We start from the raw sequence: 15,055 nt of genomic DNA on the forward strand, positions 1-15,055 counted from the left end.
AAAACTAAAGTCATTTCAAAAGGCAACTTTCGGCTTTAAGAAACACTATAAGAAATCAGGAAAATAATTGTGGCAGTCAGTAACGGTTGCTTTTTTAGACCAAGCAGAGGGAAAAAAATATGGAATCACTCAATTCTGAGGAATAAATTATGGAATCACCCTGTAAATTTTCATCCCCAAAACTAACACCTGCATCAAATCAGATCTGCTCGTTAGTCTGCATCTAAAAAGGAGTGAACACACCTTGGAGAGCTGTTGCACCAAGTGGACTGACATGAATCATGGCTCCAACACGAGAGATGTCAATTGAAACAAAGGAGAGGATTATCAAACTCTTAAAAGAGGGTAAATCATCACGCAATGTTGCAAAAGATGTTGGTTGTTCACAGTCAGCTGTGTCTAAACTCTGGACCAAATACAAACAACATGGGAAGGTTGTTAAAGGCAAACATACTGGTAGACCAAGGAAGACATCAGAACGTCACGACAGAAAACTTAAAGCAATATGTCTCAAAAATCGAAAATGCACAACAAAACAAATGAGGAACGAATGGGAGGAAACTGGAGTCAACGTCTGTGACTGAACATTATTTAATGCTTTGATCTTAAATATGATCAATCTATCTTTGTTAGTTGGCTATGTACCACAGGCTTTTAAGGTGGCAGTAATTAAACCATTACTTAAAAAGCCATCACTTGACCCAGCTATCTTAGCTAATTATAGGCCAATCTCCAACCTTCCTTTTCTCTCAAAAATTCTTGAAAGGGTAGTTGTAAAACAGCTAACTGATCATCTGCAGAGGAATGGTCTATTTGAAGAGTTTCAGTCAGGTTTTAGAATTCATCATAGTACAGAAACGGCATTAGTGAAGGTTACAAATGATCTTCTTATGGCCTCGGACAGTGGACTCATCTCTGTGCTTGTTCTGTTAGACCTCAGTGCTGCTTTTGATACTGTTGACCATAAAATTTTATTACAGAGATTAGAGCATGCCATAGGTATTAAAGGCACTGCGCTGCGGTGGTTTGAATCATATTTGTCTAATAGATTACAATTTGTTCATGTAAATGGGGAATCTTCTTCACAGACTAAAGTTAATTATGGAGTTCCTCAAGGTTCTGTGCTAGGACCAATTTTATTCACTTTATACATGCTTCCCTTTAGGCAGTATTATTAGACGGTATTGCTTAAATTTTCATTGTTACGCAGATGATACCCAGCTTTATCTATCCATGAAGCCAGAGGACACACACCAATTAGCTAAACTGCAGGATTGTCTTACACACATAAAGACATGGATGACCTCTAATTTCCTGCTTTTAAACTCAGATAAAACTGAAGTTATTGTACTTGGCCCCACAAATCTTAGAAACATGGTGTCTAACCAGATCCTTACTCTGGATGGCATTACCCTGACCTCTAGTAATACTGTGAGAAATCTTGGAGTCATTTTTGATCAGGATATGTCATTCAAAGCGCATATTAAACAAATATGTAGGACTGCTTTTTTGCATTTACGCAATATCTCTAAAATCAGAAAGGTCTTGTCTCAGAGTGATGCTGAAAAACTAATTCATGCATTTATTTCCTCTAGGCTGGACTATTGTAATTCATTATTATCAGGTTGTCCTAAAAGTTCCCTAAAAAGCCTTCAGTTAATTCAAAATGCTGCAGCTAGAGTACTGACGGGGACTAGAAGGAGAGAGCATATCTCACCCATATTGGCCTCTCTTCATTGGCTTCCTGTTAATTCTAGAATAGAATTTAAAATTCTTCTTCTTACTTATAAGGTTTTGAATAATCAGGTCCCATCTTATCTTAGGGACTTCGTAGTACCATATCACCCCAATAGAGCGCTTCGCTCTCAGACTGCAGGCTTACTTGTAGTTCCTAGGGTTTGTAAGAGTAGAATGGGAGGCAGAGCCTTCAGCTTTCAGGCTCCTCTCCTGTGGAACCAGCTCCCAATTCAGATCAGGGAGACAGACACCCTCTCTACTTTTAAGATTAGGCTTAAAACTTTCCTTTTGCTAAAGCTTATAGTTAGGGCTGGATCAGGTGACCCTGAACCATCCCTTAGTTATGCTGCTATAGACGTAGACTGCTGGGGGGTTCCCATGATGCACTGTTTCTTTCTCTTTTTGCTCTGTATGCACCACTCTGCATTTAATCATTAGTGATCGATCTCTGCTCCCCTCCACAGCATGTCTTTTTCCTGGTTCTCTCCCTCAGCCCCAACCAGTCCCAGCAGAAGACTGCCCCTCCCTGAGCCTGGTTCTGCTGGAGGTTTCTTCCTGTTAAAAGGGAGTTTTTCCTTCCCACTGTAGCCAAGTGCTTGCTCACAGGGGGTCGTTTTGACCGTTGGGGTTTTACATAATTATTGTATGGCCTTGCCTTACAATATAAAGCGCCTTGGGGCAACTGTTTGTTGTGATTTGGCGCTATATAAAAAAAATTGATTGATTGAACTGTAAGAAACCGCCTAAAGGAAATGGGATTTACATACAGAAAAGCTAAACAAAAGCCATCATTAACACCTAAACAGAAAAAAACAAGGTTACAATGGGCTAAGGAAAAGCAATCGTGGACTGTGGATGACTGGATGAAAGTCATTCAGTGATGAATCTCGAATCTGCATTGGGCAAGGTGATGATGCTGGAACTTTTGTTTGGTGCTGTTCCAATGAGATTTATAAAGATGAATGCCTGAAGAGAACATGTAAATTTCCACAGTCATTGATGATATGGGGCTGCATGTCAAGTAAAGGCACGGGGGAGATGGCTGTCATTACATCATCAATAAATGCACAAGTTTACGTTGATATTTTGGATCCTTTTCTTATCCCATCAATTGAAAGGATGTTTGGGGATGATGAAATCATTTTTCAAGATGATAATGCATCTTGCCATAGAGCAAAAACTGTGATAACATTCCTTGCAAAAAGACACATAGGGTCAATGTCATGGCCTGCAAATAGTCCGGATCTTAGTCCAATTGAAAATGTTTGGTGGAAGTTGAAGAAAATGGTCCATAACAAGGCTCCAACCTGCAAAGCTGATCTGGGAACAGCAATTAGAGAAAGTTGGAGCCAGATTGTTGAGTACTGTTTGTCACTCATTAAGTCCATGCCTCAGAGACTACAAGCTGTTATAAAAGCCAGAGGTGGTGCAACAAAATACTAGTGATGTGTTGGAGCGTTCTTTTGTTTTTCATGATTCCATAATTTTTTCCTCAGAATTGAGTGATTCCATATTTTTTTCCTTCTGCTTGGTCTAAAAAAGTAAACGTTACTGACTGCCACAATTTTTTTTCCCTGATTTCTTAGTGTTTCTTAAAGCCAGAAAGTTGCCATTTGAAATGACTTTAGTTTTGTGTCATGTCTGTGATCTGCTTTTTTTCTACGAAATTAAACAACTGAATGAACATCCTCCGAGGCCGGTGATTCCATAATTTTTGCCAGGGGTTGTATGTAAAGAATAAAACTTCCAACTCAAACATTATGTAATAGGAAGCTAATATAAATAAATGTGCAACTGTAGCTTAGTCATTTGTTATTGGAGAGAGTTGTCCACTAACTGAATGGACAGTGGGTTTAATCCCCAATTATGGCTGAATGCCGATATGTCCTTGAGCAAGACACTGGACACCTAACCTACAGAACCTCTAGGGACACTGGCCAAATAAGTGCCAGATTAAAACGTAGAGAAAGATGAAGCTATTGGGAAAGCCCAATGTTAGCATTTTGATCTTTTTTTGGGGGGGGGTGAGTCTGTGTATGTGTATTGAAAACACTTAAGAGCTTTTATTTTTATGTCACAGAGTAATTCTAGAATTTCACAATGTGTACATTTTTCTTGTTGACTTGTGTTTTTGTCAGCCAATCTGGTTTGCATAATCTGGACCCGTCTGGTTTTGTTTGTGACGCAACTCTGCAACAATAACCTTGCGTTTCGGAAGATTTGGATTTGTAATAGAATGCTGAATATCTAATCCTGACTATCTTCTCACAAAAAATTAATTAATTAATTATCATCCGCTATCCACGTTTTCCTTATCAGCACCAGTGAGAGTGAAGGATCCCTGAAGAGAAAAACCGACCTTGTCTACAAGGCCACCAACAATCATAAGGTACAAAATAATAATAATTATTGATAAATAAATACTTGTAAGAAATTGATTCCAATACTGTAACACATAGTATTTGTTGTTTTACAGCTATTGCACATACATTTGGTACTTGAAAGAAAAGTCAGGTTTGCTCAAGGAATTCCATGATGAAATAATTTAAAATACATATACAGTGTGTCCAGAAAATATTCACAGTGCTGCACTTTTTCCACATTTTTATGTTACAGCAATATTCCACAATGGATGAAATTCATTTTTTTCCTCAAAATTCTACACACAATACCACAGAATAAAAAGTAAATCCCTTTTGGCTGCTCCCTTGATTTCACTTGGGGTCACCACAGTAGATGCAAGGTGGAGCTGCATGTTGCCTTGACACATGTTTTACACCAGATGCCCTTCCTGACACAACTCCACATTACAAGTTTTAGAATTTTGCAAATTTATTAAAAATAATAATAATAATAAAAGTAAGACATCGCATGTACATAAAGTATTTGCCATGAAGCTCAAAACTGAGCTCAGGTGCATCCTGTTTCCACTGATCATCCTTGAGATGTTTCTACAGCTTAATTGGAGTCCACCTAGGTTGAATTCAGTTGATTGGACATGATTTGGAAACACACACCTGTCTACATATAAGGTCCCACAGTTGACAGTGCATGTCAGAGCACAAACCAAGCATGAAGTCAAAGGAATTGTCTGTAGACCTCTTAGACAGGATTTTCTTGAGACACAAATGTGGGGAAGGATACAGAAACATTTCTGCTGTTTTGAAGGTTCCAATGAGCACAGTGGCCTCAATCAAGGCCATTGTGCTTCTGGGAAGAAGGGCCTTAGTCAGGGAGGTGACCAAGAACCCCATGGTCACTCTGTCAGAGCTCCAGCATTCCTCTGTAGAAAGAGGAGAACCTTCCAGAAGGACAACCATCTCTGCAGCAATCCAACAATCAGGCCTGTATGGTAAAGTGGCCAGACAGAAGCCACTCCTTACTAAAAGACACAAGGCAGCCCACCTTGAGTTTGCCAAAAGGCACCTGAAGGACTCCTAGACCACAAGAAACAAAATTCTCTGGTCTGATGAGACAAAGATTGAACTCTTTGGTGTGAATGCCAGGCATCATGTTTGGAGGAAACCAGGCACCATTCCTACAGTGAAGCATGGTGGTGGCAGCATGATGCTGTGGAGATGTTTTTCAGTGGCAGGAACTGAGAGACTAGTCAGGATTGAGGGAAGGATGAATGCAGCAATGTACAGAGACATCCTGGATGAAAACCTGCTCCAGAGGTCCTGACCTCAGACTGAGGCAATGGTTCAGAGCCCAGACCTGAATCCGATTGAGCATCTCTGGAGAGATCTGAAAGTGGCTGTGCACCGGCGCTCCCAATCCAACTTGATGGAGCTTGAGAGGTGCTGCAAAGAGGAATGAGCAAAACGGCCCAAAGATAGGTGCACCAAGCTTGTAGCATCATATTCAAGACGACCTGAGACTGTATTTACTACCAAAGTATTGAGGAAAGGGTGTGCATACTTACGTACACATGATTTCTTAGTTTTTTATTTTTAATGCATTTACAAATGTTAAAAGAAAAAGTATTTTGTGTTGTCATTATGAGTAGAATTTTGAGGGAAAAAAATAATTTAGCCCATTTTGGTATAAGGCTGTAACATAACAAAATGTGGGAAAAGTGAAGTGAATCCTGTCTGGATGCACTGTATATTCAACTTAGGCTTTGCATCAATTTGCAGATTATGTTGATAATAATGGCATCTGTATTAGTATATTCTTTACTAATTCAAACTGCTTTGCAACATTCATGCAACACAAGGGTTTTTAAACATATTTAAAGCCATTAAAAAAGTTTAAAATACCAAAAATATTTTAAAAAAAATTCTCAAAACATTAAAATAAGAACATAGTTAAAAAATAAACTCACAATTGAATATAAAATATCATTTTGACTTTTGAGTTTTTGCAGTGCTTGATGTTGAGAACAAGTTGTCATAAATCATAAAAGAAGAAAAAATGTAAGTTCCATTTCTTTTGATTAATTGATTTACTTATTTTAGCAAAATTGAAAATAGAATCTACAGTATACACGGTATACACACTTGGATATGCTGCATGCTATACATGTTTTTCTTTTTCTGTGCTACTAATCTTTCTCTTGATTATGTTTCTCTTCTTCCCTCTCTGCCACAGTTGGAATTTCAGGCAAATGTTCACTGAAATTTTGTCATATGTTTGCTGGTCTCAGCTGAATTATTCAAGGCTTAAATTTTGCATAGAGGAACTGCAAAAAGTTTGGTTTTAACAGAATCTAAAAACAAAATGTTTTTTTTGTTTGTTTGTTTGGTTTTTTTTTTGTGAAAGTTATAATGAGAAGTCGATGAATGAATTTAATAAAATATCACTATTGGGTTTGGACTTGTGCACAGGATTAGTTTAAGGGCCTTCACAAATTTGAAAATCTGATTCATTAATTTTTTGATACAAACCCCACCTTTCAAACTCGTTGGCAGGTTGTGGGCTTTAAATGAGTTTTCAGTAATACTGAGAAGTCATCATATTGAACAGTACTCTTCTCTGCAGAGCAGCGTCTGTGCATCTGTGAAGAATCCAGCAGGCTGCACTCCTCTTCTGAGGATGAGAACTTTCTATTTAATTCACTTTGTCTCTAATGATCCTCCTTTGGCAGGCCAAAAAATGTGAAAATGAAGGGATATGCTGAGTATTGCTCTGTTTCTGTGCTGTTTCTGCTCTTGTGTGTCATCCTGGCACCTTATTAAAATAGATTGTGGTTCTTTTTTGTTTTAGAACATACATGCTGCAGCCTTTAATTTTACATTATTTGCATAAATCTGCATGCAGAAGTTATTCCTTTGTGTCCTTACCTGCTCATATTGCATGCATCTGACTGATGGCGCCTCATTATGTGCAATCTCTTAATAAGCGTCTCTTGGCAACAGTGGACTCACAGAGGAAAGCTGCTCATGCCTCGGCCATTGAGAGGCATCTGTTCTTGAAGGGCAATTAAGTCACAGAGCCGTCGTCTCCAGCTTGTCAGAAGTGATGGTTACTCAACGTAACTTATAACGGCATCAAACTGCAGCATCAGTCAATCTGCTCAGTTTTCTTGTGCCTGAGGATATTTTTTTATCCAACTCTGCCTCTAAAGCAAATCATTGCTCTCGTCTGTATAAACCCCCAACATGAGATCAGATGGATGTGCTGTGTAAATGCCAGGCCTTTGGCTGGCTTGAGGGCTGTTTGTGATGCTTGCAGTTTCCAGATCAATAAAGTGATGCACTTTTATTTCAGAGGTTTAGTTGGATTTTAAACCAAATTGGCTCATAACTATAATGTTAAGGTTCACATTGCACCCTGCTAATTTGTTTCTGTGGGAGCTTGTGGTTTGAAAGACTGCTGACACGTTGTTTTGTTTAATTGTGAGGAAACGATGCTTGTCAAAGCATCAAAGGCTTTGTTGAAACTAACAAATGAACATAAGGGCTGTCAGACACACATTTATGATAGTTTGATTGTGTTTTCTGAACTTGATTCATGTTCTCTACCTGCTTACTCAGGTCAAGGGTCACAGGGGGGCTGGAGTCTATCCCAGCAGTCATGGGGTGAAAGGGAGGGTACATCCTGGACAGCATCTATTGCAGGGCAGCTACACATAGACACCTTCAACCGCACACCTACGGTCAATTTAACGTTTCCAGTCCACCTAACCTGCTTGTCTTTGGATTTGGGAGGAAGTCGGAGCACTCAGAGAGAACCCATGCAATCACGGGGAGAACATGCAAACTCCACACAGAAAGGAGTTGGGAAGTGATCCCACAACCTTCTTGGTGTGAGGCAACAGTGCTAACCACTCAGCTACTGTGTCACCCTACAAACTTCATTCAGTGCAGAATGTTTGTAGCCACTGTAGAAATAGCTACAGAGTGGTTCAGAAATGACTCACTGTTTGGAAACCCTCAGAAGAGTAAATGAAACGGTTGGTTGAGAATTGATTCACAATTTAACAATGCTTGGAAACACTGCTGTGGTGATATTTATTGGACTCTGGGAATTCTTTGGTTTAGAAAATGTCTGTTCACAAACTCAGACAGTTGCATCACAAAATGATTGTTTTATATGCTTGAACGACCAACAGAGACAGTTGCTTCAGATAAAGATCCACTTTCAGATTGCTTGAAGCATTACGTTGGTGACATCTACTGGATTCTGGGAATTGTTTCTTCAGGAAAATTAACTGTTCCCAAACACTTAAAAAAAAAAAAAAAAAAAAAAAAAATCAAAAATGAATTGAATGCTTGAGGAAAGTTGTTCTGTTTAACACAGTTGAAACACAAAAGAAAACAGTTGCTTAAGAATATTAAAATATATTTAAATAGTAAATGTAACAGTTGCTTTAAAAACTGACTTTGCCTTTTGACACATTCAAAACAAGAAATGAAACAATTGAATCACAGAATAATTTGCTCTTTCAAAAGGTTTAGAAAAACCAAATGAACCATTACTTCAGAAAACAATTATTTCAGAATACTTGAAACACTGTAATTTGACATCTAGTGGTCAGTAAGAATTTGTTATGAAATAACCCATTATTTTCATCTGCTCAGAGATAAATAAATGACTTTTTTTTTTTTTTTTTTTTTTTTTAAAACATGACTCAATTAGAAAATGCTCAAAACACGATATTGGTGATCTCTGTTGGACAGTGAGGATTTATTAGTTGAGGAAATAGTTCACTGTTTGGAAATGCAAACACTTCAAAAACACAGTAAAAAACAAATTAAACTTTTGCTTCAGGAATTTATTTTTTCTTTCCCCATTCAGAATGTGATTCATTTTTATTAAACACTGAGCAAATTGCTTCAGAAAAAGATGCACTGTTTGAAAAGACAGGAAGTGCAATCCTAGTGTAGAAATATTTGCCAGCTGTATGCACTTGACATTGATTCGTGCATATGACCCAATCATTACTGTAACATGTACTTTAAAAAAGGTTCCTGATGTATATTTGTACAATGCTACAAACACCACAGTCGTTTTCATGTTGGACCGCTGTCTTTATCACATTAAAGTTTTTCTTCTACTGTTAACAATCAAAAGGCTCCAGTTGCATCATGGGATATTGTAATGTAGTGGATCATCCAGGCACAACTCGCCTACTGAGTATTCGGATACCCTGGGGGTTATGATGTACTTCTCAGGCTTCTTTCCTACTATATAGTACACCGGTATGTGTATTCAGATGTAGGACATGATTGTTATCTAGTGGTCAAAAAGGATCCCTCCCCATTCCTGGCTCCGCCCCTCTGTTACATCACCCTGGTGTGTTAGTTAAATCCATTAATGTAGTCAGGGAGGGAAGGAGCGCACAGATTAAAATAAGGTTTATGTTGGCTTCTGTTAATAATCACTTTGTTAAAGTGAAGTGAATCTGAAATGTCTAAAAAGGGGAGCTATCTCCAAATAGTTCTGCAGGGCACGGGAAGAAAATGAAACAATTCTGTGCAAAATAAGAGTCCATCACTGATACGACTCCTAATAGAAATATGATTGTAGCTTTGTTCTGCTTCTGTCTGTAATGAGGGCGTAGGAGGATCAGAAAGAAGGCAGCGGCAAACTGCACTTAAACCGCTTTTTTTTTTTTTTTTTTTTTCTTTTTCAGGGAGCACAGTGATGTGGGCGAAGCACTCCACTCCCCTCCAGCCTTAAAAAAAAAAGTTGTTTATGTGCAGAGAGATGGTCTTTTTTTATGTCTGTCTCAGCATCTTGGCAGGGCCTGATCTCCCAAAGATCTTCTGTCAGAAACTGGGGCGCAATTTTCCTTTAAGGTTTCACGAGGCTGAATAATGTGCGCCACTGATTCCAGGATTCACTCCTTCACCCTCCACAAGCTTACACTTTGTGTCTGTGTGCATGTGCACGTGCACAGAAAGGAGGATCTGACAGGACCCTGAATGACGAGAAGCTCCAGGATCTCCAGAAACATCTCAGTCACCTGAAGATCGAGCTGCAGCTGGCACAACGATGAGTAAGGACATGTGTGATCACAGTTCCCATTAATGCTCTCGTGGTGCATTTTCCAGTTATTTCTCCTGGCATTTGTCTGATTGCTTGTCAAGTTGATGAGTTCGGGGTTTGTGGTGGTGATTATGTGTGCAGGCTCAGCGAGGAGCGAATGGCCAGAGTGAGCTCAGAGTCTCGTTTGCACCACCAGGAAGACCAGCTGGCTGAGCTGCAAGACCAACTAAGGAGAGTTTCGGGAATCTCACCACACACAGATTCACTGCAGACGGTAATGACGCTCACAGTGGCCGCACACAAAGCACGTTTGTGTCCGTCTGGCTGACTGAACTTTTCTCTACCACAGGATGTGATGACTCTGCAGGCAGAGTTGGCTGAGGCTGTGCTGCTACGTCAGCGCCAGGAGGAGACGCTGCGGCAGCGTGAGCGTGAGCTGACGGCCTTGAAGGGGGCGCTGAAGGAGGAGGTGGAGTGTCACGACAAGGAGATGGAGGCGCTGAGGGAGCAGTACAGCCATGACATGGAGAACCTGAGGAAGACCATGGAGCAGGTCACACAGGTTGGTTACACCTCACCCCGCAGTAAAAAGAAAAAACAAAAGTGGAGTTAAACATGAAATAGAAGATATGCATGAATGAGTGGGCGGGGTTTGAGCTACGGCTCCTCACGTTTTTCAGCCTGTCTCAGGGTGACATAGCCAAAGAGCAACCTCATAATTACACATTTAAAATGAATCCCCCCCACCACCACCACCACACACACACACACATAAAATACAGAAATCAAGAAACAAGTGTAGACTGCAGTGTGGTTGTCATCCACATGCATCCCAGTAAACAAAGTCTCCAGTTCAATGCCACCCAAGATACATGTACAGTCTTCAGAATCAACTGCTGCTGTCACGTGCATGTCTTAATAATAATAATGTAATGCACAGATGTTTTTGCCACCTTTGAATTTTGATCATGTATATGTGGAAGGCAATCAACAGCTTTTTATTATTTTTTATTTTATGTTAAATTGTATATTAAAATGCACTATGTTACACTGAGATATATCCAGATAGTACATGTTAATAATACATGCAAGCTTTTGAGTTTGTGCTGTTTTTTTTTCTTCTTCTTCTTTTTACAAGCACCTGTGGTGATCATTGTTTCTTAGAATCTCCAACCTTTTGTTGAAAGGTAATGCAGCATCCTGTGTTTATTATTCTCTCATTCCCAAACTGGACTCATTTACAAGCAGGGAATGTGATGACCTCAAAGAAAATGATTGCAAATCACTTTGATGACTTCATCATGACACCACGTGCGCCAGTCAATCATAAATCTAAGCTTTAAATCATCTCTCTTGAAAATATCACGCTGCCTAAGAGGAGAAAATAATCAGACTCACTGCTGCTTTTGATGATGGTGATTTGTGAGACGAAAGGACTGAAAGAGTTGGATGGTGGAGGATTTTTTTTGGGGGGGGGGGGGGGCACCACCTTGTTTGATAATTTTGACTTTAATTGTTCTTGTGTAGAGGTTGAAAACCTTAAAGGCATAAACTGAGAACATCTCTGGTTTTCTGTTCAATTTATGATGAACTCATGCTTGGAAAAAAACTAGATTAAAAGAATATTATGTTGAAATTGGGTTTGAAAACTTTAAATTAAGTCAGAATAAGGTTAATTAGATAGCAGTGATGTATTAATTCTGTTATCCTGATAACTGAGTAATCATTAGAATAGAATACAGTGCATCTGGAAGGTATTCACACACATTCACTTTTTCCACATTTTTTATGTTACAGTCTTATTCCAAAATGGATGAAACATTTTTGTTCCTCAAAACAACTACACCAACCCCATAATGACTATGTGAAAAAAGTGTTTGTTTTTTGTTTTTTAAGATTTTTGCAAATTTAGTGAAAATAAAAATACCAAGTAATCACATGTACAAGTATTCACAGCCTTTGCCATGAAGCCCAAAATTGAGCTCGGACCATCCTGTTTCCACTGATGATCCTTGAGATGCTTGTACAGCTTAATTGAAGTCCAACTGGGATAAATTCAGTTGATTGGAAGATCCCACAGCTGACTGCATGTCAGAGCACAAACCAAGTATGAAGTCAAGGAATTGTCTGTAGACCTCTGAGATGGCATTGTCTCGAGGCATAAATCTGGGGAAGGGTACAGAAACAATTCTGCTGCTTTTCCAAATGAGCACAGTGGCCTCCATCATCCGTAAATGGAAGAATTTCAGATCTAAACTGAGCGATCGGGTGAGAAGGGCCTTAGTCAAGGAGGTGGCCAAGAACCTGATGGTCACTCTGTCAGAGCTCCAGGATTCTTCTGTGGAGAGAGGAGAACCTTCCAAAAGGACAACCATCTCTGCAACAAAGATTGAATTCTTTGGCGTGAATGCCAAGCATCATGTTTGGAGGAAACCAGGCACCATCCCTACATGGTGAAGCATGGTGGTGGCAGCATCATGCTGTGAGAATGTTTGTCTGTGGCAGAAACTGGGAGACTAGACATGATTGAGAGAAAAAGAATGCAGCAATGTACAGAGACATCCTGGATGAAAACCTGCCCCAAGCGCTCTTGACCTCAGATTGGGGAAGTGATTCAGAGCCAAAACCTGAATCCGATTGAACATCTCTGGAGAGATCTGAAAATGGCTGTGCACCAACACTCCCCATCCAACCTAATGGAGCTTGAGAGGTGCTGCAAAAAAATGGGCAAAACTGCCCAAAGATAGGTGTACTAAGCTTGTGGCATCATATTCAAGAAGATTTGAGGCTGTAATAGCTACTAAAGGTGCATCAACAAAGTATTGAGCAAAGGGGTGAATACTTATATACATGTACAGATACAGATTCTTTATTGTCATTGTAACGGGTACAACAAAAGGTAAGGTGCAAGCCTTTCAGTGCAAATAAACCTGAGTAAACCATGTGCGGAATTGAAAGGTCTGGGGAAGAAAAGAAAATAAACATAAAATTTAACTGAATGAAAAAGGTATGCCCAGAGCGCAAATAAAAAAAAGAAAAAAATATCAGTAAGTACGTAGTAGCAAAAAAGAGATTACATATAAAAAAAAATGTCCAAAACTGTGGATATTTCAGTGGCAGTGGATATTGCACATAATCAAATTGCACTCTTTTTAAGTGTGGCATGTGACATGGCTATATGATGTGAATTCTTAGCTTTTTATTTTTAATAAATTTGCAAAAATTTCAAAACTTTTTTATGTTGTCATTATGGGGTGTTGTGAGTAGAATTTTGAGGGGAAAAATGAATTTTAGAATAAGGCTGTAACATAGCAAAATGTGGAAAAAGTGAAGCACTGTGAATATTTTCCAGATGCACTGAAGAATAAATAAGCTTTGCTGTGATGATAGAACTTGATGACAAAGAAGGAAATTGATGACCTTTGCTGAGAAAGGTGATAGAAATTCTTCTTTGATGGATCTTAAATAAAACAATAAATACAATACAACTTACATTAAAACATAAATACAGGCATTACAGGGGACTGTGAAAAGTGAATGGTACTTCACTTGGTACTTGCTTCACAGCAGTAAAGCATTAAAATGTACAAAAATATTTTTAAATTAAATGAATTTTGGTAGCTTTGGCCTCCAGCTGTATTTACATTAATGTACAATTCTTTTCGTGTGTGTGTGTCTACCAGTCACAAGAGCAGATAGAAGAGGAGAGGGAGAAGGTGAACGTCTCCATGGTGTCCCTGGAGGAGGAGCTGCAGACCTGCAGAAATCAGGGAGTAGAGTGGAAGACGGACCTGGAGGCGACCACGCAGGAGCTCCAAGACACCAGACAGGAGTTAGTTTTCACTATGCAGGACATCTGCTTATTCTGTTAACACTTACCATATTGTACTGGAGTATATAGGTAGATAGTTTATTATTATTGTCATTTTCATGTTCACATAAAAAACTAAATTATGTTTCACACATCCACATGAAATCCGTCCTGAGTACCTTAAGTCTCTGGATGTTGTGGGACTGTCTTGGCTGACACGCCTCTGCAACATCGCGTGGCGATCGGGGACAGTGCCTCTGGATTGGCAGACCGGGGTGGTGGTCCCTCTGTTTAAGAAGGGGGACCGGAGGGTGTGTTCCAACTATAGGGGGATCACACTCCTCAGCCTCCCCGGTAAGGTCTATTCCAGAGTACTGGAGAGGAGAATTCGACCGACGGTCGAACCTCGGATTCAGGAGGAGCAGTGTGGTTTTCGTCCTGGTCGCAGCACACTGGACCAGCTCTACACGCTCCATCGGGTGCTCGAGGGTTCATGGGAGTTTGCCCAACCAGTCCACATGTGTTTTGTGGATCTGGAGAAGGCATTCGATCGTGTCCCTCGGGGCACCCTGTGGGGAGTGCTCCGGGAGTACGGGGTCCAGGGTCCTTCGCTAAGGGCTATCCGGTCCCTGTACGACCGCAGCAGGAGCTTGGTTCGCATTGCCGGTAGTAAGTCAAACCTGTTTCCAGTGCACATTGGCCTCCGCCAGGGCTGCCCTTTGTCACCGGTTCTGTTCATTATTTTTATGGACAGAATTTCTAGGCGCAGCCATGTTGTAGCGGGGGTCTGGTTTGGGAACCACTGAATCTGGTCTCTGCTGTTTGCGGACGATGTGATTCTGTTGGCTTCATCAAATCAGGACCTTCAGTGTGCACTGGGGCGGTTTGCAGCCGAGTGTGAAGCGTCCGGGATGAAAATCAGCACCTCCAAATCCAAGGCCATGGTTCTCGACCGGAAAAAGGTGCTTTGCCCTCTTCAGGTCGGTGGAGTGTCCTTGCCTCAAGTGGAGGAGTTTAAGTATCTCGGGGTCTTGTTCACGAGTGAGGGACGGATGGAGCGTGAGATCGATA

General features: G+C 40.1%; 1 protein-coding gene across 1 annotated transcript in view; it reads left to right on the forward strand.

Moving 5' to 3' along the window:
• The window catches only part of cgnb (cingulin b), a 66,795-nt gene that overhangs the window by 12,498 nt on the left and 39,242 nt on the right, over window positions 1-15,055 (forward strand). Inside the window, 5 exon segments of the mRNA XM_034160389.1 lie at window positions 4,057-4,126; window positions 10,022-10,171; window positions 10,238-10,447; window positions 10,523-10,735; window positions 13,857-14,005. Of these exon segments, the coding sequence (XP_034016280.1) occupies window positions 4,057-4,126; window positions 10,022-10,171; window positions 10,238-10,447; window positions 10,523-10,735; window positions 13,857-14,005 (792 nt within the window).

The sequence above is a fragment of the Thalassophryne amazonica genome, chromosome 20, assembly GCF_902500255.1.
Source record: "Thalassophryne amazonica chromosome 20, fThaAma1.1, whole genome shotgun sequence".
NCBI classification, from domain to species: Eukaryota; Metazoa; Chordata; class Actinopteri; order Batrachoidiformes; family Batrachoididae; genus Thalassophryne; species Thalassophryne amazonica.